This window comes from Anas platyrhynchos, chromosome 34 (genome assembly GCF_047663525.1).
Source record: "Anas platyrhynchos isolate ZD024472 breed Pekin duck chromosome 34, IASCAAS_PekinDuck_T2T, whole genome shotgun sequence".
Lineage (NCBI taxonomy): Eukaryota > Metazoa > Chordata > Aves > Anseriformes > Anatidae > Anas > Anas platyrhynchos.
Genome location: NC_092622.1, coordinates 2,973,067 through 2,996,666, shown reverse-complemented (window position 1 = coordinate 2,996,666; position 23,600 = coordinate 2,973,067). Strand labels below are relative to the sequence as shown.

The following is a 23,600-nucleotide window of genomic DNA, read 5'->3' as shown; positions in this document are numbered from 1 at the left end:
TTCTAACAGCTGGATTTAGGATGGCTGTATGGGAACCATCCTCTAATGTCACCAAAAATAGGGAGAGACTTGAGAAGGAAGCAGGAGGTCCTCTTCAAAATCCAGCAGTTGTTGCAGTTAAAGAAATAAAAGGTCTCAGGCAAACATTTGACATTGAAACAGGGTATGGGGATGTGAATGCTTGGATAGAATGGGTCAGATTTACAGTCCAGAGTCTCAACCATACCAACTGCTAAGCTTGTGCCTCAGGGCGACCGACTGCCCAGATAGTGCCCTCCTCATTGGGGTGGACCAAGGATTCCCAGGGGATGCAACGTGTGGTTGCATTGTACCAAGACAAGACTGCCTAGGGAAATGAGGCCTGTAAATCTCTCTCTCTCTTTGGTATTCCCTTCCGTGCGTGACATGGATATCAGGGTTCCCCCTGTGTTCTCCACAGCTGTAGGTAACCACACAGCTTGCTTCTCATGGCAGGGTGTGAGTGCTACCCAGCATCTGGGAGAATTGGCCTTGTGCACTGGGACCCTGAATGCTGCCAAGGACTTGGTGGGCAAGTGCTCAGGACTTGAGATCCCCAGGGCAGATTTTTGGTGGTACAGCAGAGGGAAGATCTTACAGTCCATCCTACCATCTAACTGGGGAGGCATCTGTGCACTTGTTCAATTAGCTATACCTTTCACCCTGGCATTTGAAAGAGAAACGTCATAGAAGAAGTAGAAAACCTTAAGAATATCGTTTGATGAAGGAGTATACATAGATTCTATCGGAGTGCCTAGAGGAGTTCCCAAAGAACACAAAGCTAGAAATCAAATTGCTGCAGGGTTTGAGTCTTCACTGTTCTGGTGAGTAACAATCCACAAGAATGTGGATTAGATTCGTTACATTTTATAATCAGCAGAGATTCATAAGTCATACAAGGGATGTGATAAGAGGAGTTGCTGAACAACTAGATGCCACCAGCAGAATGGCTTGGGAAAACAGAATAGCATTAGATATGATGCTCACGGAGAAGGGAGGTGTGTGCGTGATGCAGGGCAACTGTTGTTGCACTTTTATCCCCAGAAGTACTGCCCCGGATGGCACAGTAATTAGAGCATTGCAAGGGCTTACCACCCTTCCTGATGAATTGTCAGAAAACTCGGGAACAGACGCTTCCATCACAGGATAGTTGGAATCTCGGTTTGGTAAATGGAAAGAGATGGTAGTGCCCATATTTACATCCTTGATCGTAGCAGTAGGAGTTTTGACAGCCATCAGTTGTTGCATTATGCTGTGCAAGAGGACTGGTCCAGCAGTTAATTAAAACAGCACTATTGAAACAAATGATCATGGAGCCACCACCCTACCCAGGTCAGATGATGATATTAGAGGAGATGGAAAGTGAAGGAGGTGAAGAAGAGGAAGATATCTACCGAATTACACCTTAGAGAGAGTTTTGCAAAAAATCAACAACTTATAAAAGAAGGAAAGGGGGGAATTGTGGGAACCAAAATGTTGTTTTTGCATCAGAATTGGTAACATAAGCACAGGAAGTACCAGACATACCGGGTATGCTGCTGCTTTGTGGGAATGCACAATGTAACGACAAGCTGATTCTTGGATTTGCATAATGGGGGGTGGGGGGGGGTAGGATACAATTTATAGCTTGATATTCAACGGAAAAGCATTGATTAGGATATATGTGACCAGATGCAAGAGTGGTTTTGTGGTTTTTGCGAAGAGATGTTACATCGTATAGGAGGAAGGAATGTGGCGTTGGGATATGCTTGCAGTGATAAGAAAGCTTCCCAGACAACCTTGTAAAATAACCACACTCCTTAGCGCAATTAAGCAAAAATCACGGTGTCAAGTCAGATAAGGGAAGAAATATTGCCACCTTACAAAGAAAAAAAAAAAAAAAAGTCATGAAAAACTTGAAAAATAACAGGCTGGCAACTGAAAGCCATGTATTATTTGTGACGCGCCGGATAGGTTGTGAACCTGGACTACGCAGTCAGTGGGGAACTAGGGAAGGGTCCCAGCTGTTGAGAGAGAAAATATATAAACTGTGCTATGGAACTAGTGGGTGTGCTCCTGCCTGTGGGATGCCTGGCATTGCAATGGCAAATAAAAATGCTGCTTTGCCGAGATCCTCGCCTGAGCCTGTTATTGGACACGGAGCATTTCCCACAGGGGGTGCCACGTCCCTTTGCTTTGCAGCAGGCACTCGGATGCTGTGCGGGGGATTTTTGCTGGAAGCAGCAGTGATAACACAGGGCTGGCACTGTGCTCGCACCCTCAAGGACTCTGCTGCTGCTCACATGGCTGCGGACACCCCCGGGCAGCTGAGCTCCGCCAGGCTTTTCTCACTCCTCCTCCTCAAAGGGCAGGGGAGGAAAATACCACGGAAAAAAAGAGAAACTCAGGGCTTGGACCAAGGAGCAGTTTAATGAAAGGAGAAGCAAGCAGAGGCCCTGCAGAAGCCAAAGGAGACAATTCTGTGCTTCCCCTCTGTCAGTTAGGGCCTGGCGGCCGGGAGCTGTGGCGCTGTACGGAAAGGTGGAGCCCCCCCCTTGGTGGACAGCAGCGGGTGGGCTGTGACGGAAGCAAGCGGAAGTGACGCTGTGGGCTCGGGTATATAAGCCTGTGTGACTCGCCAAGAAACGCCATTTGCCATCCACCACAGTGGGGAGGAGATGGACCAAGCGGCCTGGGGTTGGTCGCCCCTGCCCCCTGAAGGCAACACCACTCAGAGTGATTTCCAGCCAGGAAGCAGGGCCCCAGCAGCAGTGCTTGGGGGGGCACAGATATTTCTGTGAGGAGAGTCCCGCTTCTCCGTGCCCACCTTGGATTGCTGTGTGGGACATGCAGCAGGGAGCAGCCCTTTGGGGGGGGGGGGGGGGGCACGGCCTTGCCACTGCCCCCTCCGCAGGCTATGGATTTGGGGGACCCTGGGGGCTGCACCGATGCTGCTCTCACTCCAACAGCACAGCACCATGAGGAGGGTGAGCTGTGTCCCAGTCAGACCCAGTAAAAGGGGACGGAGCTGGGTTCTGACCCCACAGCCCAGGGGGATATCCCATCCCATGCTGCCTCCTGCTCAGCCACAAAAGCAGGGGGAAGGAGGGGGAGGAAGGGGATGCTTGGGGCTGTGGTGTTCATCCTCCCAAGCCAGGCACGTTGAGCTCTGCCTGCCTGGAAGGGGCCGCCCACAGCTGGGAAGCACTGAATGAGGGCCTTGTTCTGCTCTGCTCACCCCCACAGCTCCTGCTTTACACCGTGATTACACCATGACCTGGCTTTGTCTCCAGCCCAGAGCTCGGGCACTTCTCCCTTCCCCATCTCATGGTGGGGAGAGGTCGGAGAGCAGCAGGGGACACGGAGCTGCCTCCTGGGGCTGAGCCCCAAAAGGGGAGAGTGGGGGCTGCGGGGTGCTGGGCTCAGCCTGCCCCCAGGAGCACCCCCAGGGGCAGGGGGCTTGGGGTAGCCCCTGGCACAGGGGGAAATGGCCCCGCACAGAGCAGGGCAGCGCGGCACGGAGGAAAGACACCAGACACAGACCCAAGGACAGGGAATGCTTTTTATTCAGACCCACAGGAGAGGACGGGTGGGTCCATAACAAGACTTTTCCATTTCACAGACCATTGAACAGCACAGCCAGCAGTGCACCCACTGCTACAGACCCACTGGGGGGGTCTTCAACTACGTTTGTTCCCTGTACGAGCAGCACCGTTGTGAAGGTTTAATACTCCTCCCCTTCCTCCTCTCCCTCCCCTTCCACCGAGTCTACCCCCACCTCCTCGTAATCCTTCTCCAGGGCGGCCATGTCCTCCCTGGCCTCCGAGAACTCCCCCTCCTCCATGCCCTCCCCCACGTACCAGTGCACGAAGGCACGCTTGGCGTACATCAGGTCGAACTTGTGGTCCAGGCGGGCCCAGGCCTCGGCGATGGCCGTGGTGTTGCTCAGCATGCACACAGCACGCTGCACCTTGGCCAGGTCCCCCCCGGGCACCACCGTGGGAGGCTGGTAGTTGATGCCCACCTTGAAACCCGTCGGGCACCAGTCCACGAACTGGATGGTGCGCTTGGTCTTGATGGTGGCGATGGCGGCGTTGACGTCCTTGGGCACCACGTCCCCGCGGTACAGCAGGCAGCACGCCATGTACTTGCCGTGCCGCGGGTCGCACTTCACCATCTGGTTGGCCGGCTCGAAGCAGGCGTTGGTGATCTCGGCCACCGAGAGCTGCTCGTGGTAAGCCTTCTCGGCCGAGATGACGGGGGCGTAGGTGGCCAGGGGGAAGTGGATGCGCGGGTACGGCACCAAGTTGGTCTGGAACTCGGTCAGGTCAACGTTGAGGGCTCCGTCGAAGCGCAGGGAGGCCGTGATGGAGGACACGATCTGGCCGATCAACCGGTTGAGGTTGGTGTAGGTGGGCCTCTCGATGTCCAGGTTCCTGCGGCAGATGTCGTAGATGGCCTCGTTGTCCACCATGAAGGCGCAGTCGGAGTGCTCCAGCGTGGTGTGGGTGGTGAGGATGGAGTTGTAGGGCTCCACCACGGCAGTGGACACCTGGGGGGCCGGGTAGATGGAGAACTCCAGCTTGGACTTCTTGCCGTAGTCAACTGAGAGGCGCTCCATGAGCAGGGAGGTGAAGCCGGAGCCGGTGCCACCCCCGAAGCTGTGGAAGACCAGGAAGCCCTGCAGCCCCGTGCACTGGTCAGCCTGGAGGGAGAGACAGGGGTGGGGGGGCCCATGGTTAAGTTGGGCAGCAGCAGAGCTCGCTCCTTCCTCTCTTATGTTCTCTCACGTTGACATTTGGGGGATTTCCAGAAGCAGAGCACAAGCCACCAGGACAGGGTGAGCGTGACTACTGCTGTTGGAAACCCTCAGAGCAAAAATCTCCTGGGGAAGCCCCTCTGCCCCCCCAGAGGGTTTTTGGGGGGTGGGGGGGCACTCAGCCCATGGCTCTGCTGCGGCCCCCACACAGCCTCTGGGGCTCCCAATGCCGCTGAGTGCAGCTGGATGCGGCCGCAGCCAGAGCCGAGGAGGAACAAAGGAGGAATTGCAGAGCTCAGCACCGCCGGGCGCCTGGGGACGCGGCGCTGTGGAGCAGCTCCAACGCCCCGGCTGCGCCACGTCCCGCCGCCAGCCAATGGCAGCCGCTGCAGAGCAGGATTACCATTAATTAATATATTAAGTCTAAACCCAGCCTGGCTAGTCCTGCAGGAAGGGCGAGACCCAGAACCGGAGCCTTTGTCCTCATCTCACCACCCACTGGCACCCCCTGTGCAGCCCCCCCAGCCATACCAGCTTGCGGATGCGGTCGAGCACCAGGTCGATGATCTCCTTGCCGATGGTGTAGTGCCCCCGCGCGTAGTTGTTGGCCGCATCCTCCTTGCCCGTGATCAGCTGCTCGGGGTGGAAGAGCTGCCGGTACGTCCCCGTGCGCACCTCGTCTGCGGGACAGCACCGGGCACCCCGTTAGCACCGGGCACCCCCTCGGCACCCACCGCCCCCCACCCCAGCTCCCCGCGCTCACCGATCACCGTGGGCTCCAGGTCCACGAAGACGGCCCGGGGCACGTGCTTGCCGGCCCCCGTCTCGCTGAAGAAGGTGTTGAAGGAGTCGTCCCCTCCGCCGATGGTCTTGTCGCTGGGCATCTGCCCGTCGGGCTGGATGCCGTGCTCCAGGCAGTACAGCTCCCAGCACGCATTGCCGATCTGCACGCCCGCTTGGCCCACGTGGATGGAGATGCACTCGCGCTGCGGGGACATTCGTGGTGCTGCGTCACCCCCCGTGGCCCGGCCGAGCCCCCCGCTATACCCCACTCATGTCCCATTCCCCCCCTCCAGCTGCAGCCCCAGCCCGTGCCCCCCCACCCGGGATGCTGCCCCCTGGAGGGGCTGGTGCTGAGCTGGGCAGGGCAGGATGGGGCCACCCCATGCCAGGATGGGGCTGGATCCTGCCCAGCCCCATCCTATTGTTCTGGGGGCTGCAGGGGGCTCAGCACCACGGCCACACCCAGTGCAGGGGGGGGCTCAGCACTAGGGGGGCCCATCCTGCTCTGCCCAGACCAAGCAGGATCACCCTGTGATGAGCCGGGGGCTCAGCACCATCCTGCCCTATGGGGCCGTGACCGCACCCAGCGGGAGATGGGAGCCCCCAGGGTCACATCCTGCCATGCCCCCCCCCATGGGGACGCAGCCACAGCCCCGTGCAGGCTGAGGGCTCAGCACCAGGGGCTCATCCTGCCCCGGGGGGGTCCTCATCGAGCCAGGGCCACGCCCAGGGCAGGACCGGGGACCCCATCCTGCCCCCAGCGGCTGGATCCTGCCCAGTTTAAGAGGGGCCACACCCGGGGGGGGCTCAGCCCCAGCCAGGGGGGCTCCTATTGAGACCCATCTGCCAGTAGCCACACCCGGGGGGGGCTCAGCACCGGGAGCCCCCTTTTAACGGGCCCCGGGGGTCCCATCCTGCCTCATTCAACCGCAGCCACGCCCAGTGCGGGCTCAGCACCGGGGGGGGGGCTCATCCTGTCCTATTTAACGGGATCCGGGGGGGTCCCATCCCACCCCGTTCACCGGGAGCCACACCCAGAGCGGGCTCAGCACCGGACAAAGGGCCCCGAACCCGCCCCGTTTAACGGGGACCGCGCCCCGAGCGGGCTCAGCACCGGCGGGGGGGGCCTCATCCTGCCTGGGGGGGCCTCATCCTGCCTGGGGGGGCCTCATTACGGGCTCGGCAGCTCCGCCGGCTTCGGTGGGGGGGGGAACGGGAACAAAGGCGGTGGCTCGGGGGTCCCCGGGGGGGGCGCGCACGGCCCGGGCCGATCCCGATCCTGGCCCCAGTGTCGTCCCCCCCCCGGTCTGGTGCCCCCCCCGCGCTCACCATGGCGGCTGCTCGGCTCCGGGGCTTTCTCACAGCACGACGCTGAGGCGGTCGATGTAAGAGGCGCGGCAGAGCCGGCGGCTGGGCGCGGGGCTTTATAGGGCCGGGACGGGACGAGGGGGGGGGACCGGGGCGGGGCGGGGGGGGGAGGTGGCGGCGGCGGCCATTGGAGGCGCGGGGATGAGGCAATGCCCCCCCCGGAGCCGCAGACAAAGCCGGGCGGGGCGGGGGGGCTCGGGGCGGGGGGGGGCCGGGGGCTGCGGCTGGTGCGGGGATGGAGGGGGGGGGACAAGGAGGGGGCAGCACGGCTCGTCGCGACGCTGCCCCCCCCCCCCTCCCGGTCCTGGTCCTGTCCCGCCGTGCCCCGGCCCTGCCCCGGGGGGGGCATTTTCCGCCGTGCCCTGGTCCCGGTCCCGTCCCCGGTGCCACCAGCCGGGTGTCCCCGGGCCCTGGTGCCCAGCTATGGGGGTGGCCCCAGCCCCGGCCACGGCTTTGTCCCCAGCCCTGGGGTGTCCCCGTCCCCATCCCGTCCCTGTCCCTGTCCCCATCCCGTCCCTGTCCCTGTCCCCATTCCCGGCCGTGTCCCCGTGCCCCGGTTCCCAGCCACGTCCCGGCCCCCGGTGCCGCCGTGGCCCCGTGCCCGTCCCCGCTCCCTCCCAGCCGCCTCTTTGTGTGCCAGCCCCGGGGGGGCCCACCGAGGGGGGGGGGGGGGTCCTGGGACCGTTCCCAGACTCTGCTTCCCGCCCCCCCCCCCCCCCCCCGCCCCGGGAATGGCCCCGGCACCAAGTGGCAGCTGCTCTGCGGCAGCTGGGGGGGGGGGGGGGGGCACAGCTGGGACATCGGCCGATAGCCCCCCCGAGCCCCCCCCCGCCGTGCCACTGCCCCCCCCCCCAGCCTCAGAGGTCCCTGCAGTGGCCGGGGTGGGGTACAGGGGGGGTACCGGGGGTCGTCCCCCAGGGCTGGCCCCAGCTGCTGCAGGTGGAGCTGCCAGCATCGCCCCCCCCCGCGCTGAGAAATCACATTTTTTCTCTGCATTTCCCGCATTACGCGGATTTTTGGGCATCTCCAGGTCCCTGTTCCCACGTCCCCGCCACCCTCCCGCCCCATGCTCTGCCCCCCCTCCCCCCTCCAGTGTTTTTGGGGTGCTGCTAAACCAGGGCAGGGAGCAGGGAGGGGCTGGGGCTCCCCCCCCCCCCCCCCCGCCCTCTCCCCGGCAATATGGGGCTGCAGACAAAGAGGAGCCGCGATTTGGGCATCGCCCACTGGAACAAAGGCAGCCAGGCTGTGCCCCCCCCTCCCAAGATTTGGCTTCCCCCGGGCTGTGCATTGGTGTTTGATGCTCCATGGGGGGGTCCTGCCCCCCCCCCCCCCCCGATGGGAAACGTGGCCCTGAGCCCCCCAACAGCTCCAGGCCGGGGGTTGGGGGGGGGGGGACTCCCCTTCAATGCCTCCAAGCCGTGGGCTGGGGGGGGGCTCAGCAGGGCGCTGGGTGGCTCGACCCCCCCCATGCGATGCAAGGTGAAGGGAGAAGGGTGCCGGGGGAGGGGGGGGGATGTCCCCCTCCCAGACCCTTCCCATCATTAGGTATGGGAGGCCACTCGTCTCTGCGCCGACTGCTGCCAGGCAACTGGCCCTGGTGGCAGGGTTGCTAGGAGAGCGGGTGCTAGGACACGGGCTGGGACCCCCCCTTGGGACCCCCCCCCACATCCCCCTACCCACATCCATCACTTTGCAGGGCTGGGGGTGCCTGGAGGGGTCGGGACCCCAAATCCCCCGGTGTTTTGCTGCAGGGGAGGGGGTGACCCCATCCCTGACCCCACACACACACTGCCTGCCCCCCCCTTTGCTGTAGTGAGGGGGGGTGATGCCATTCCTTTACCCCCCTCCCCCCATGGCATGGGGGGGCCACCAGCCCTGGGCCCGACACCCAGCCTTATGTGCACTGATTGAGGGGTAAGGGGGGAGGCTGGCCCCGCTCGCTGCTGTCCCCCAGCTCCCAGCCCCCCTCCCCAGTTCTCAGGGTCCCCCCCCCAGGTCCCAGCCGCCCCCCCCCCCCCCAGCCGCTTCCCGGCCGCCTGTGCTCTGTTGACTGTTGGTAGCAACGTGGCAGCTCCTGGTGACTGTTGCTGGGCCCCCGCCGTGTTTGCAGCCCAGGAATGACCGAGCACAGAGGCCACGAGACCCCCCCGGAGCCCCCAGTCCGACCCCCCCTCCACATCTGGGTGTCCCCATGGGGACCCCATGAGCCAGCCCCCCCTCAGCGGCCAGCCACACTCCCCCCCCCGGTGCAGCCCGGAGCTGAGAAGCCGGCGCTGGCTCGGGGCTGAGGTTTTCAGCTCTGTGTGACCCCCCCCCCGTGCCGCCAGCCGCCCCCCCCGGCTCTGTCTGTCCGTCTGTCTGTCCCCTGAGCATCGATGTGACAGGTTCGCTGAGACGGACGGACGGGGCTGCTCCTCGCCTGGGTGCAGGATGGGGGGGCCCTGGGGTGGTGGGGGCATGGCAGGGGTGGGAGCACCCAGCCTGCCCCCCCCTTCAAAGAGCTGGGTGTGGGGGGCCCCCATGGAGCTGCTGGGGACCCCATCCCCATGGGGGGGGGCACAGTGTGTCCCCACAACCAAGGTGCTCCGTGCCCCCCCCCCCCAGCACTGCTGGCACTACAAAGCCCCCAAGGGAGCCACAACAGAAAGGACACGGGGGGGGGGGGGGGGTCTGAAAGGGGCAGGGGGCCAGAGCTGGGGGGGGGGGGTAGTCAGGAGACGGGGGGGCTGCGGGGCTGCAGCGGTGGCGGTGGGGGCTGCGTCTGCTGGGCGTGGGGAGGGGGCTGCAGCCGCGGCACCGCATTGCGGCAAAGCCTGGGATAAAGGCGTGGGGAGGTGGCTGCGGGGGGGGAGCCGGGGGGGGAGCCGGGGGGGGTCGGAGGGAACCGGGGGGGAGCCAGGGTGGTGATGCCGCAGCTGGCACATCCCCATGGGGGGGGGGGGTTCCCATCTCAGGGGGCTCCGATGGCGCTGGTTTCGAGGGGTGGGCAGCATGGGGGGCACTGGGTGCTCCAGACCCACGCGTGAGACAGCACCAAAAATGGGGGGGTGGGGGGGGGACAACGGGGGGGCAAGGGGCACCCAGTGCATGGCACTGAGAAGAGGGGGCTGCGCACAGCCTTGGGGGGGGGCAGCACAGGGGTTCCCGGGGGGATGTGGGGGTCTGGCAGGGTCCCGCTGCTCCCAGGACCCTCCATAGGGTAGAAGGGGGGGGGGGGGGGGCACGAGGCGGTGACCCCGCTGTAAACCCCAGCACGGGGGCGGGGGGGGGGGCACAGGGGCTGCCGCGTTCCCGGTCCCTGGGAATTTGACCCCGGACCGCGCCCGCCCCAGCCCAGGGCCAGACGCCGGGGCGGGGGGGGGGTGGAAGCGTTGTGTGCCCCCCCCCCCCGGCCCGCCCACCACGCCCCAAAGGGAACGGCCCCGGAGGGAGCGCCCCGGGGGCTGGCGGCGGAACAAAGGCGGCGGCGGCCGGGAGGCGGCGCGGGGGGGGGCCCGAGGGGGGGCCCGAGGGGCTTCCCACGGGGGCGGGGGTGGGGCCAGGGAACAAGGTCAAGGATGGAAGACCTCCTCCGAGGTCTCCGCCAGCCCAATTGCATGATAACGACCCCAAAAAAGGCTGTACGCGCAGGTAAAGGACCAGCAACAACTGGTGTGGCTGCCCAAGTCTGAAAAAGGAAGGATCGGAAGTTCAGCAGCGAGGAAGACTCCTGGCCTTCATCAAAAGACCACCAGAGCACCCCAGACGACCACCCAAGGTTCCCAGTACGCATGCGAATAGGGGCCGGAACTTATGGTAATGAGTCTTTGGATAACTCATGAATATGCAAGAGCCTCACTGGGATGAATCTGTATTTGTCCCACTCAGAAGCACACTGCCCTTAACCTGTGGTGCGCAAGCTGGGGGGAGTTATCCCCCCAAATTAATCTGGCACCCCCCCAGGGGGGACCCTCTCTGTCCGGCTGTGGGACCTGCTGAGGACGAGACTCCTCTGGGCGCCCCCGAGAGTTCTCGGGAGGACTCCCCTGCTCGTTCAGATCACCGCAGGGACAGACAAGGACCAGCACAGACGGATGGGGGCTGTTGTAAAATGAGGAGATATCTGTAAGTCGTGAGGAGATGTCCTACACCAGGTAAAGAGGGGGATGCTGGTGCTCGCCCTGGGTAGGGAATTCCCGTAAGGTAGTAGCAGGGTATGTGGTATATGGCATGTTCTGTGGAATCTATGAAATATCTATGAAATCTATGAAATAAGATAGCAGAATAAGGGCTGTGGAACAGTAATTTGGGTTCTCCTAGCTACAACAGCAGCAGCTGTGTTTGGCATTGCCATAAGTATTGTCATCTGTTATAGAAGTCCAGTACCGTGTATTAGCATTTGACTTATAAGGGTTGATAAAGATCTGAGGCAAACGGTTATCGGTTCACAATTTAAGATACAAATGAGTTTGGTTATTGTTCTAAGCTATATGTTCTGGTATGAATAAGTGTAAGGGGCCTCTTTGTGTGATTGTGTGACTGTGCTGTGAGTGAGACGCAGCGCCGCGACTCCACTATGCCACGAGGAATATGGCCAGAGAGGGCGAAGTGTAAGAGATTGAGAAAAGACATCATAATGGGAAGAATTTTGAGTACTATCAATAAAAAGACCCCTCTGGGTTGTATCTTGGCCTGTTGGAAGGACATTGGTGGGCCACCTGGAAGAAATGTTAATCGTGAGACATTAATTAAGTATTGTAACCAATGGTGGACATAATGGAGAGAAAAAATAAAATAAAAAATCAGGGTCCAGACTAGGGAGACATTCATTTAATGTTGGGGGAGATGATGGAAAGAGAAAAGCAGCTAATTCTTAAGACAGCCTGAGTTCATGTATGAGCTCAGATTGCCAATGGGACCACTCAGAGAACTGTAGACTATTGCATTACCCTGATCGACCCCCACTGAGACCCTAATCACCCCAGAAATTATAAATGGTTACACAAATACCAAAATCTGATTAAATTGGGAATTGAGAACTGATTCTGAAAGCTAAAAATCATTCAACCCTGTATAGTATCCAACAAGGTCCAAAAGAAACCCCTAAGGAATTTTTGGATCAACTTTGAAATGCAATGAGAAAATATATCAGTTTGGACCTGGCTTCGGAAGACAAACAGAGTTTGTTAGAGAGAAGTTAAAGGTTTACAATAGTTAGTTTTAACAATTTTAACCTTAAAAGTATTTGGTAAGGCAGTCTTCCAGGTATCGGGGTTATCTGATGCTTTTACCCAGGTATAAGGAGTCCACCCTTTCTCTGACATTCTTTCTGCCACCTCATTAATCAGGAGCACTTGGAGCAGTCCGTCCCACTCGGGTTGCAGCATTGATTCTCTCCGTGTCTGTATCAGAACCCAATCTCCTGCTCAGAATGGATGGATCAGGGCTTCCGAAGGTGGGGTTTGCGCTAATGATCCACAGGTCCTGAGAGATGACAAAGAGGATGACAGCCCGAGTAATCCTTAAGAAAACAGTTATTAAGAAAAGCATCTTTTGTCTCAATTTGAGGTAATTCATTCCCTTTGTCCAGGTACAGCACTCCAAATATTTCATGTGGTGAAACTCCCACATCTTTTCTTGGTGCAGTTTGAATTCGGAGAAGTGCCAAAGGTAAGCACTTTGTTTGGGGAAGCTGAGTTTCCAGAACTTAGTCAATTGCTTCTTTACTTTCTGATCCTCTCCACCCTTCTAGAAGAGGAAGGATGACCAGGAGCGTGAAATTTCCACTTAATTCTTAGAGTCCACATTAGCCCTTGCAATATGTCTGACATAAAGTGATTTCCTTGATCAGAGTCAATATTTTCAACAGCTCCATACCTGGGAGTTATTTGTTCTAGAATTACTTTAGCTGCTGTGTTCACAGCAGCAGACACTGAAGGGAAAGCTTCCACCCACCCTGACAAATGATCTACTGAGACTAATAAGCATTTAAATATACCTACTCTAAGGAGTTCTGTAAAATCTACCTGTACATTTTGGAAGTGTTGAATTCCTGGTTCTCACCCCCTTTGGGCTGATTGCAGATAATTATCCTATTTAACTTTTGATGAACTACACACCTCCTGCAAACTTGTTCAGCCAGAGCCTATATAGTCCTACACATACACATAGCCACAGCACAGCATCACACATTGCTGGAATTCCTCAGTGACCCTCTTGATGTAAAACAGTTAATAGTTGCCTCATTAGCACTTTATTCAACGTTTCTCTCCCATTAGGGAGTATCTACTTTCCTTTGGACTTTGTGACTCCGAATTCCTTAAAAACCTCTTTCTCTTAAAACTTTTTAGTTCTTTTTAGTTTTGGGTACGGGTAGCTCAACAATTCCCTGAATCCTCTCTGGATTTATTTATTCTTCTAGATGCCCTAAATGCTTGACTTCTCTTTCTACGAATTTTAATTTATTATCCAATACTTTCAAGCCCTGTTTTCCCAGAAAGTTTAATAGCTTGTTAACGTTTTCTCCTGTCCTGACGATAAAAGATCATCCCCATATGGGAACAGTAACGCCTCCTCCAGAGGTTGGAGTCAATCCAAAATCTTTTCTAGAATTCACCCAAATAAATCAGTGACCCCGAGGTAAAATTGTCTGTCTGTATTGCTGCTTTCACCCCGTTTCAGGGTCTTCCCACTCAAAGGCGAATACACCTGTGCTCTCAGCAAAGAGAGCCCCCCAAATCCACCCCAAATTCCCCACCCGCGCCTCCCCCGACTTTCGGACCGGGGGCGGGGCCTGGAGGGGCGTGGTGGGCGTGGCCCCGCCCTCCCCGTGCCCTGCCCACCGAGGCCCCGCCCCCTCCATATAACGCGCGGCCCCGCGGGGCCCCCCCCGCGATCTTCTCACCGCGGCTCCCAGGCGACCGGCTAGTGAGCGACCATGGTGAGGGGGGGGGGGGGGCCGGAGAAGGGACCCCCCCCCGTGCCCCGAGTGGGGCCGGGCTCCGGGGGCTGCGGACCCCCGCGTGCCTCCCGATAGCGCGTGGGGCCGGGCCCCGAGGGGGGCCGGGGTCTCGCGTGTCCCGCGTGGGTGCAGGGGCGCGGGGGCCGTGGGAGGCGCAGGGCCGGGTGTGGGGAGGGGGAGGTTGGGCAGCGACCCCCGGAGGGGCTCAGTCCCCGTGGGCAGTCCCGGGGCTCCCGTCCCCTCGGTTTTGGGGCGCCCCGCGTGGGTCCTGGGTCTGCCCCCCCCTCCCAAGACCGCGCACCCTGGGGCTCAACAGGTAGAGGGGAGCCCACTCCAAGAGCCCCCCTGTGGGGTGCGGGCCCCCTGGCACTGGGAGCGCTCCCCATGGGGAGGGGGGAGTCACGCGTGGGGGCAGCCCCCACATTTCGCCCTGCTCTGCCCGGGTGAAGCCGGATGGGGCCAGAGGGAGGCTCCCGCTGGCATCGGGGCCACGCTCCCGAAGTCTTCAGAGTTTTCTCTCGCCCTGCCCCGAGCCGTGGAACCGGCACCGGTGGCGCCGCGGAGCCGCCGTGAGTCAGGGCTGGCGATGCCGGGCTGGGTGGGCAGGATCCGGCCCCTACAGAGGCACCGGGGCCAGGCGAGCTCCGCATCGCAACACCCCAGCGGGGTGGAAGGGGGAATTCCCTGGGGGGGTGTTGGGGAGCAAGCTCTGGGCATAACCACGGGTAAAAGCCCTGCGCCCAGCTCCCTCGGGTGGGCTGCAGCAGGGGGCAAACCGAACGAGCCCCCGAACACCTCTCCTGCGCCCCGCAGCGCGAGTGCATCTCCATCCACGTGGGCCAAGCGGGCGTGCAGATCGGCAATGCGTGCTGGGAGCTGTACTGCCTGGAGCACGGCATCCAGCCCGACGGGCAGATGCCCAGCGACAAGACCATCGGCGGGGGGGACGACTCCTTCAACACCTTCTTCAGCGAGACGGGGGCCGGCAAGCACGTGCCCCGGGCCGTCTTCGTGGACCTGGAGCCCACGGTGATCGGTGAGAGCGGGGAGTTGGGGTGGGGGGCGGTGGGTGCCGAGGGGGTGCCCGGTGCTAACGGGGTGCCCGGTGCTGTCCCGCAGACGAGGTGCGCACGGGGACGTACCGGCAGCTCTTCCACCCCGAGCAGCTGATCACGGGCAAGGAGGATGCGGCCAACAACTACGCGCGGGGGCACTACACCATCGGCAAGGAGATCATCGACACCGTGCGCGACCGCATCCGCAAGCTGGTGAGGGGTCCCACGGGGTCTCTGGGGGGGCATGCCCAGCCCCAGGTGGACCAGATACAATGGGAAGCAGGAGGAGGAGGCGATGAGCACGTCCTTCTCGCTCCATCAGCACGCTGGGATGCATCATTTGGGGAGAACAGGTGGGGCTGCCCTGGGGGGGCTGGGACAGGGGAGACAGGTCCGGGCTGTCCCCTGGCTCCGGGCTGTCCCCTCCCCAACGCCTGCCCCGGGGCCCTGTCTGAGCCTGGTGCCAAACCCGGCTGTGCTGTGGTCAGGACAGGAGGCTGGGACCCCGTGGGCAGTGCAGCCCTGGCGTGGGTGCTGGGGTGGGTGTGGTGGTTTTACATTGCTGGGCAGCTTGAACTCCACCACGGCCGCTCTCTCACTCCTTCTCCTCAGAAGAGGATGGGGAGAAGAAAAGGAAAAAAACAACTCATGGGGTAAGATAAGGATAATTTAATTAAAGGAAGAAATAGGAAACAAATAAAGGAAAAGGCAGGGCATCAACACATGTTCAGGGGACAGATGTTTTCACAAGAGCCCACCCCTCCCTTCTTCCTTTTCCCACCTTATATTGCTGAAAGAAGCATGATATGGCATGAAATATCCATTTGGTCAGTTTAGGACAGCTGCCCTGCTGATGTTCCCTCCCCACCTCTTGCCCATCCCCAGCCTGCTGGCTCTAGGGGGGGCTTAGAGGGAATCCTGATGCCGTGCCAGCACTGCTCAGCAGCAGAGACAACGCTGGGGGGACACCACTGCTGTTCGAGCTCCACGTGCAGAGCGCAGCGCAGCATGGGCTGCTGCAGGGAAAGTTCACCCAGTCCCAGCCAGACCAGCACAGTGGGGCTGGTTGGACTGGTGCGGCTGCCCTGAGCTCTTTGAACCTCGGTTCCCACGCCGGGGCCAGCGCCGTGGTTAGCCGGACCTGCTGTGCCGCCGGCTCTGCCCTGGGTGCTCCTGGCACATCAAAGGCTGCAGCACGCTGCCCGCGGGCTGGCTCCAGACACGAGGCTCCAGCTGCCTCTGTGCCAGGGCACGAAGCCATGGCTGACCTGCTCCAAACCCCCTCCATCTCTCCTCCTAGGCTGAGCAGTGCACAGGGCTGCAGGGCTTCCTGGTCTTCCACAGCTTCGGGGGTGGCACCGGCTCCGGCTTCACCTCCCTGCTCATGGAGCGCCTCTCGGTCGACTACGGCAAGAAGTCCAAGCTGGAGTTCTCCATCTACCCGGCTCCCCAGGTGTCCACTGCCGTGGTGGAGCCCTACAACTCCATCCTCACCACCCACACCACGCTGGAGCACTCCGACTGCGCCTTCATGGTGGACAACGAGGCCATCTACGACATCTGCCGCAGGAACCTGGACATCGAGAGGCCCACCTACACCAACCTCAACCGGTTGATCGGCCAGATCGTGTCCTCCATCACGGCCTCCCTGCGCTTCGACGGAGCCCTCAACGTTGACCTGACCGAGTTCCAGACCAACCTGGTGCCGTACCCACGCATCCACTTCCCCCTGGCCACCTACGCCCCCGTCATCTCGGCCGAGAAGGCTTACCACGAGCAGCTGTCGGTGGCCGAGATCACCAACGCCTGCTTCGAGCCGGCCAACCAGATGGTGAAGTGCGACCCGCGGCACGGCAAGTACATGGCGTGCTGCCTGCTGTACCGCGGGGACGTGGTGCCCAAGGACGTCAACGCCGCCATCGCCACCATCAAGACCAAGCGCACCATCCAGTTCGTGGACTGGTGCCCGACGGGTTTCAAGGTGGGCATCAACTACCAGCCTCCCACGGTGGTGCCCGGGGGGGACCTGGCCAAGGTGCAGCGTGCTGTGTGCATGCTGAGCAACACCACGGCCATCGCCGAGGCCTGGGCCCGCCTGGACCACAAGTTCGACCTGATGTACGCCAAGCGTGCCTTCGTGCACTGGTACGTGGGGGAGGGCATGGAGGAGGGGGAGTTCTCGGAGGCCAGGGAGGACATGGCCGCCCTGGAGAAGGATTACGAGGAGGTGGGGGCTGACAGCGTGGAGGGCGACGAGGAGGGGGAGTACTAGTGCCTTGTCTGTTCTGCCAGCTGCACCACGAGCTGTTCATTAAAAGCCCACCCTGCATCACCCTGCCTCTCGTTTATTGTCCCAACACTCTGCGTCACGCTCACCTGGGCAGGACCCCCAGGTGACGATATTTTGGGGGCTTCCTTGTGGGTGGGGGCTGTCCTACAGGGGGGCATGCTGGCTGGTGGGGGTACCTTGAGTGGGTTGGGGGCTGCTCCTACTGTGGGTGGGTTACATGGTGCTGAGCTGTCTGCACAGCGCCTGGACTGGGGGCTGAGCCCTCCCCTGTGCCATATGGCGTCCCTGGGGCTCCCCGGAACCCTGCTGGGCTGCCACACGGGTGGGGGACCCTGGGGGTGACCCCTGGGGATGCCTGGAAGCCCCATGGTACCTCGCACCCTGCCCCTAATCGGGGCCGGGGCTGTCCCCAGATGCCCTCCAGCACCAGTCCTTGGTCCTCAGATGCCCTCCAGCATTGGTGCATGGGCGGGGAGCAGGATGCGGCCCTGGGCAGGGCTGGCTTAGCCCAGGGCGCTGGTGCAGACGGGCCCTACGTGGCGTCGCAGCTCCTGGGCTGCCTGGCGTCACTCTGCAGAGCCTGGGGGGGCTGCTGGGCTTGGTGGGGAGCGGAGACCCCCCCCCCGCAGCACCCGGCCGCTTCCCGTAAAGCACCGCCCTGCTGCAGCCGTGCCCGGGAAGGGGGAGGGGGGGATGGAGGGGGGCCAAGGCCCGTTATTCAGCGCTGCCCCTGTGCATGGCGGCTCTGCAGGAGCCAAGTCACGGCCCCGGGGGGGTGTGGGGGGGACAGGGTGCCCCCTCCTTTGGCTGTTGGGGATAGGGCCTGCAGCGCTCTGGGCAGGGGGCACCCAGCTGGGGGGGGGCTCTGAGGAGCCTTGCAGAAGTCCGAATGGATCTCCCTTTGCAGCCCCACGGGGGGGGGGGCAGCTGTGTCCCCCCCAGCCCCACCCCACACTATGTCAGGGACCCCCCCGCGGTTCCTGCCCGTGCACCCCCCCGGCACCTCTCCAGCACCCCCGCACCCCGCTGCTCCCGGCCCCGCTCCCCGCGCCCCCCCCCAACCCCCCGCTGCCATCGTTCCCCGCGCCCCCGGGGCGCTCCCCGCAACCCGAGGCGGGGGCGGGCCGCGCTCCCCCCGCCCGCAGCCCCGTCCTCTCGCTACCGGAGCCCCCCGGCGGGGCGGAGCAGCCTCCCGCTATAAACGACCGGAGCCCGGGGCCGCCGCCGCCTCCCCGCCGCTGCCATGGACCGAGGCAGCCGCGCCCCCCCCGCGCCCCGCCGCGCCCCCGGGGTCCCACCGGCCCCGGTCTCCGCCGCTCCCGGGCGCTTGGCGGAGGCGGCGGCCGCACGGGGAGCGGAGCGGGCGGAGCTGGCGGCGCTCAACGATCGTTTCGCGGCGTTCCTGGAACGGGTGCGGGCGCTGGAGCGGCAGAACGGGGCCCTGCGCTCCGCCCTGGGCCGCGCCGCCGCCGCCGCCGCCCCCCGAGCCGCGGGGCTGGTGCAGGGCGAGCTCCGGGGGCTGCGGGACCGGCTGCAGCGCCTCGGCCGGGACCGCGATCGCCTCCAAGCCGAGCGCGACGGGCTGGCCGCCGAGCTGCGGGGGCTGCGGCAGCGGTGGGCGGCGGGCCCGGCACCGGGGGGGACCGGGGAACGGCCCGGGAGGGGCGGCGCTGGGGAGTGGGGGGCGAGGGGTGATGCGCCCGGGTGGGGACCGGGGCGTGAACCGGGATAGGGACCTGGGGGGGGAACCGGGATGCGCTGGGTACGACCGGGAGTGTCCCGGTGACAGGGACGTGCGCCGGGATGGGGAGCTGGGGGTGCCCCAAGGAACATTGGGGTGGGCACCGGGGGGTGCCCCGGGACGCCCTGGAGAAGGCACCGGGATGGGGGTGATGGAGACACCCCGGGAGTGAAGTGGGGATGGGGGCGGGGGGCGCCGGGGCTGCTGGGGAGGGGACCGGGGCACGCAGCGCGGTGCTCTGGGGGGAACCGGGGGTCTTTTGGGGAGGCTCCAGGGGGTGCAGCCGCTGTGCGCTGGGGAAAGCTGTGGGGATGCACGGGAGGGGCTGGGGGGGAGCGAGGCACTGCGGAAGGGTGGGGCCCAGGGCAGGGCGCAGGGTCCCCGCCTTGCAGGAGGGGACGCAATGGGAGCAAACTGGGACGAGCACTGGGAGGAGGTGGGGCTAGAGGTGGAGGTGGGCCCCCCGGGGAGGAGCAGGTCCCAGTGAGGGATCCTATAGGGCTGCAAGGGGGTGGGGGCCCTGCCCCAGGGCACTGCAACAGGGACTGGGGTGGGGGACCCCAGGGGTCTGTGGGTTCTGCGGGGGGGGGGGGGGGGGGAGCTGCCTGCAGCTGGGGGGTGCGAGGGGCTTGTGGGGCCCCTTTTCCTCCTCCTCCCTTATCCTCTGCACTGTGCAGGGGGACCCAGGCAGTGGCAGGCTCGGGGGGGGGGTCTGCACCCCGTCCCCCTCCTTCCTTCTCACCGCTGCTGCCCCCCAGGCTGGAAGATGAGATGCAGAAGCGGGAGGATGCGGAGAAGAGCCTCGTGCTGTTCCGCAAGGTGAGCGGGTGGGGGTCCCCGGCCCCCACTCACCCCACACAGCCCTGTGCCTCTGTGCAAAGTCTTGGCGATGCACCGGGTGCTCCCCGTGCTGCACAGACCAAGGGCGGGGGGGACATGGTGGGGGTCCTGGGGGTCCCGTTCCTTTTGTATTCCCCTCGGCTTAGCCTGGACTCTCCTTGCAGGACGTGGATGACGCCACGCTGTCCCGCCTGGAGCTGGAGCGCAAAATTGAGCTGCTGATGGACGAGATCGGCTTCCTGAAGAAGCTGCACGAGGAGGTAGGGGCCAGGGCTATGGGGCGGCGAGGGGGGTGGGATGGGGGGATGCCGGAATGACCTCCCACGTGCCGTGGCACCCCAGGAGCTGCGGGACCTGGAGGTGAGCGCGCAGAGCCAGCAGGCGGAGGTGCAGGTGGAGCTCCGCCAGCCGGACCTGACGGCCGCGCTGCGCGACATCCGCACCCAGTACGAGAGCATCGCCGTGAAGAACCTGCAGGAAGCCGAGGAGTGGTACAAGTCGAAGGTACCCGGGGACATGGGGGGGGGGACACGGGGAGGGGGCGGGATCCCCCCCCGCAGCCCTGACACCCCCGCCATGGTCCCCGCAGTTCGCCGATCTCTCAGACGCGGCCAACCGCAACCACGAGGCGCTGCGGCTGGCGAGGCAGGAGATGAACGAGTCCCGGCGGCAGATCCAGAGCCTCACCTGCGAGGTGGACGGGCTGAAGGGCATGGTGAGCACCTGGGGACACGGGGGGGGGGGGGGACACGCAGGGACCAGCCACAGCCCCCTGCCACCCCTTCTCCCCCCCTCCCCGCAGAACGAGGCGCTGCAGCGGCAGATGCGGGAGATGGAGGACGAGTTCGGGGTGGAGATCGGGAGCTACCAGGACGTGGTGGGGCGGCTGGAGCAGGAGATCCAGCACATGAAGGAGGAGATGGCGCGGCACCTGCGCGAGTACCAGGACCTGCTCAACATCAAGATGGCCCTGGACATCGAGATCGCCACGTACCGCAAGCTGCTGGAGGGCGAGGAGAGCCGGTGAGGGGCCGCGGTGGTCCCGCTGGGGAGGGCAGCACTCGGGCTGGGACACGAGGGAGGGAGCAGCACCCGTGGCCTCGTGTCCCTGTCGGCACTGGGAGCCCTACGGGGTGCAGCCGTGCAGACCCCGGCCATAGAACAGGGTCGCCCCCCACCCCGGTCACCCCCTTGTGATGGAATTTAACTGCTCCGCGCATCGCTGCCACGCTGGGAGAAGTTCCCTGAGAATTTCTCCAGGCAGGGGAGCTGCCCCAGCCCTGCTGCCGCCGCCAGCCCCGAGCTCCTCCCGCAGCCGAGGGCTCAGCACGGGACAGGGTCACCGCGACCCCCCCACGCACCCCCCTCACCGCCCTCTCCCTCCCCAGGGCCACCTTCCCCCTGCACCCCGCTGCCTCCTTCAGCACCAGAAGCTCAGGTGAGGGCTGGCCGGGCTGAGGGGGGAGCCCAGATTTGGGGGAATGGGGACCCCCAGAGGGTCCTTTGGGGCCGTGCCCCCCCCCCCAACCTGCACCCCGAGGTCCTGCTGGGGGGCTGACGGCTTCTCCATGCCCCAGTGCTTGAGCTGGAGCCAGTGCCGAGCCCCGTGCGGAGGATGCTGCTCATCAAAACCATCGAGACGAGGGACGGGCAGGTAAGCAGCGGGGGGCTGCACCCCCCCCCGGTGCGGGGTTGACCCCCCCCGGTGTGGGGCTGACCCCCCAGATGTGGGGCTGACCCCCAAATTCTCCCCCCACAGCAGGTGGTGACGGAGTCGCACACGGAGCGAGCGGAGCCCAAGTGAGGGGGGGCTCCCGGTGCCCCCCCCCGGTGCTGCCCCCGCCGACGGAGGCCAGAGCGGACCCCTTGGACTCCCCGGTGCGGGCCGGGGAGCGGGGCCGCCCCCCCGTGCCCCCCCCCGTATTTATCGCTGGTTATCGCCCTTTGGTTCTCCCCGTGCCGTTGCCGCCGCGGGCGGATTTTCCGTTGTACCGAGCGCGCCCCCCCCCCAAAACCCCGCCCCGGTGCTGCCCCCCCGGGGGTGGGCAGGGGACAGGGAGGCCCTTGGGGGGGGCCGGGTGCTGCCCCCCCCCGTCGTCCCCGTTCGCGCTTGAGCGGCAAATAAAGGCTGGAGCCCGGAGGCGGCGCTGTCGGTGGCGGTACCGGGGGTCGGGACCGGGACCGGGACCGGGGACCCTTCCCCCCTGGCGTTACGCGGCCCCCCCGGTGGCGAGAAGAGCCGGGTCCTGGACCCCCCCGGGATGCCCCGTTCCCCCCGGGACCCGCTCCGGCCTTGGGGCTGTGCCGAGGCTGCTCGGTTCCAGCCCCGGGATGGGGCTGGGGGCGGCACCGCTGGGACCCCAGCCCCAAATACCACCGGGTCCCCGCCTGGGGCTGCGGGGGGAGGACGAGCACGGCCCGGCCAGCGCCCCCCCAAGCCCACCCATCCCGGGGCATATTTTTTTTTGGGGGGGGATGGGGTCCTCAGCCCGCCCCTAAGCCCCCCCCGCATACTCAACAAACACACGGAGCGGTGAAGGCAGGGGGGGTGCCCCCCCCCCCCCCCCCCCCCGCAGGACCCAGGTGTTTGGGTGCTGCCCCCCCCACGCCATAACTGTGACCCCCCCCCCCCCGAGCCGTGCTGGCCCCTGTCCTGCCCGGTGAGCAGCGAAGCGGGGTTATGGGGGGGAGGCACGGGGGGGGGCAGACCCGGACGGTGCCGCGGTCCCCTCCTGGGCCGGGGGCACCGCAGGAGCTGCGCGGGGGGGGGGGCGCAGGGACCCCCACAAACCGCGGGGGGGCGCCCAAGCTGCACGGCCAGGTCCGCTCCTTACCCAGGAGAGCACATCCACGCTGCCAGCCCCCCCCCTCGAATGAAAGCAGCACCCCAGGTACGCCCCCTACCCCCCCCCCAACCCCCGCTGCCTGGGGGGGCCGTGTCGGTGCTCAGGACCCCCCCATGCCCCCCACCCGCAGGCACTGAGCCCCCCAGAGCATCCTCCAACGTTGGTTTGTATGGGGGGGGGGGTTAAGGGACAGGTGCCAGTGCTGCCCCCCCCCCCCAAAAAAAAAAATCCCATCCCTGCTGTCTCGCCTTGGGGCGTCCAAAGAGGGCTTCTTCTGCACACTTGTCACACCAGGGGGGTGACAAGCCGGGGGGGGGGGGGGGCGAATGCAGCGCTGGCTCTGCCCAAGGCTCAGGTGGGGTGCTCTTGGGGGGGGGGGGGGGAGATGGAAGGACTCTGGGTGAGGGGAGGGAGACCTGGGGTCAGAGGGGTCTGGGGAGAGGGGCAGGGGGACATTGCCTGGGGAGGTGGAGGGGACCCCGGGGTTCAGGCCGGAGGGGACTGCGTGGGGCAGGGTGGTGGGGGGCACCCTGGGATGCCCCCCCATGCTGGGGGTGTCCCACGCAGAGCTGTTCACTCAGGCTCTCCCCCCGCAGCGTGTGCCCCTGCTGCTGCAGCTGCTGTGGCAGGACTTGCAGGACCTTCCCGGCGTGATAGAGGTGCTCAGGAACCTTTGGGGTCCTGGGCCCCCTGTCCCACCCCCTGTCCCCCCCCACCTCCCCCAGGCCCCCTGCAAGCACCCGGGGCAGCTGTGACCACGTCCACCCCCCCCCTGGGGCTGGGGGCTGCCCCCATGGACACCCCCACGCTGCTAATAAACTCCTTTGTGCTGCACGTTGCTGTGGGGTCTCTGTGGGTGCTGGGGTGTTGGGGACCCCTGCCCTGCCGCTGCACCCATGGGTGCTGTCCCTACCCCCCCCCCCCCCCCCCCCGATGGCCAGGCAGTGCCCACGCTGGGGAGGTCCAGGGTTGTGGTGTGGG

General features: G+C 64.1%; 3 protein-coding genes across 4 annotated transcripts; 2 read left to right on the top strand and 1 right to left on the bottom strand.

Moving 5' to 3' along the window:
• Positions 1-3,545: 3,545 nt before the first annotated feature.
• LOC119714717 (tubulin alpha-1A chain) lies at positions 3,546-7,026 on the bottom strand. Its single transcript, XM_038171706.2, has 4 exons — positions 6,869-7,026; positions 5,520-5,742; positions 5,288-5,436; positions 3,546-4,702 (listed from the first exon to the last, which is right to left on the bottom strand). The coding sequence occupies exons 1-4, from the start codon at positions 6,869-6,871 to the stop codon at positions 3,722-3,724; spliced, it is 1,356 nt and encodes a 451-aa protein (XP_038027634.1). The 5' UTR covers positions 6,872-7,026; the 3' UTR covers positions 3,546-3,721.
• A 6,689-nt stretch (positions 7,027-13,715) lies between these two features.
• On the top strand, positions 13,716-17,234 carry LOC119714718 (tubulin alpha-1C chain-like). Its single transcript, XM_072031877.1, has 4 exons — positions 13,716-13,826; positions 14,661-14,883; positions 14,967-15,115; positions 16,203-17,234. The coding sequence occupies exons 1-4, from the start codon at positions 13,824-13,826 to the stop codon at positions 17,172-17,174; spliced, it is 1,347 nt and encodes a 448-aa protein (XP_071887978.1). The 5' UTR covers positions 13,716-13,823; the 3' UTR covers positions 17,175-17,234.
• A 1,170-nt stretch (positions 17,235-18,404) lies between these two features.
• PRPH (peripherin) lies at positions 18,405-21,926 on the top strand. Of its 2 annotated transcripts, XM_038171708.2 has the most exons (9): positions 18,406-18,806; positions 19,692-19,752; positions 19,938-20,033; positions 20,116-20,277; positions 20,363-20,488; positions 20,576-20,796; positions 21,162-21,211; positions 21,351-21,427; positions 21,533-21,922. In XM_038171708.2, the coding sequence occupies exons 1-9, from the start codon at positions 18,436-18,438 to the stop codon at positions 21,575-21,577; spliced, it is 1,209 nt and encodes a 402-aa protein (XP_038027636.2). In that variant the 5' UTR covers positions 18,406-18,435; the 3' UTR covers positions 21,578-21,922. The 2 variants fall into 2 exon arrangements, 1 of the variants encoding a protein (XP_038027636.2); XR_011806093.1 differs by lacking the exon at positions 21,162-21,211 and having other exon boundaries at positions 18,405-18,806; positions 21,533-21,926.
• Positions 21,927-23,600: the final 1,674 nt, after the last annotated feature.

What these genes read in the sequence shown, in the direction of transcription:
- LOC119714718 (XM_072031877.1), top strand. An exon ending in CCTGGAGCCCACGGTGATCG is followed by an intron (nt 14,884 to 14,966) that starts GTGAGAGCGGGG and finishes GCTGTCCCGCAG; the next exon opens with ACGAGGTGCGCACGGGGACG. An exon ending in GCGACCGCATCCGCAAGCTG is followed by an intron (nt 15,116 to 16,202) that starts GTGAGGGGTCCC and finishes CTCTCCTCCTAG; the next exon opens with GCTGAGCAGTGCACAGGGCT.
- PRPH (XM_038171708.2), top strand. Translation starts at nt 18,436, where the DNA reads ATGGACCGAGGCAGCCGCGCCCCCCCCGCGCCCCGCCGCGCCCCCGGG. An exon ending in CTGCGGGGGCTGCGGCAGCG is followed by an intron (nt 18,807 to 19,691) that starts GTGGGCGGCGGG and finishes GCTGCCCCCCAG; the next exon opens with GCTGGAAGATGAGATGCAGA. An exon ending in TCGAGACGAGGGACGGGCAG is followed by an intron (nt 21,428 to 21,532) that starts GTAAGCAGCGGG and finishes CTCCCCCCACAG; the next exon opens with CAGGTGGTGACGGAGTCGCA.
- LOC119714717 (XM_038171706.2), bottom strand. An exon ending in CCTGGAGCCCACGGTGATCG is followed by an intron (nt 5,437 to 5,519) that starts GTGAGCGCGGGG and finishes GCTGTCCCGCAG; the next exon opens with ACGAGGTGCGCACGGGGACG. An exon ending in TCGACCGCATCCGCAAGCTG is followed by an intron (nt 4,703 to 5,287) that starts GTATGGCTGGGG and finishes CTCTCCCTCCAG; the next exon opens with GCTGACCAGTGCACGGGGCT.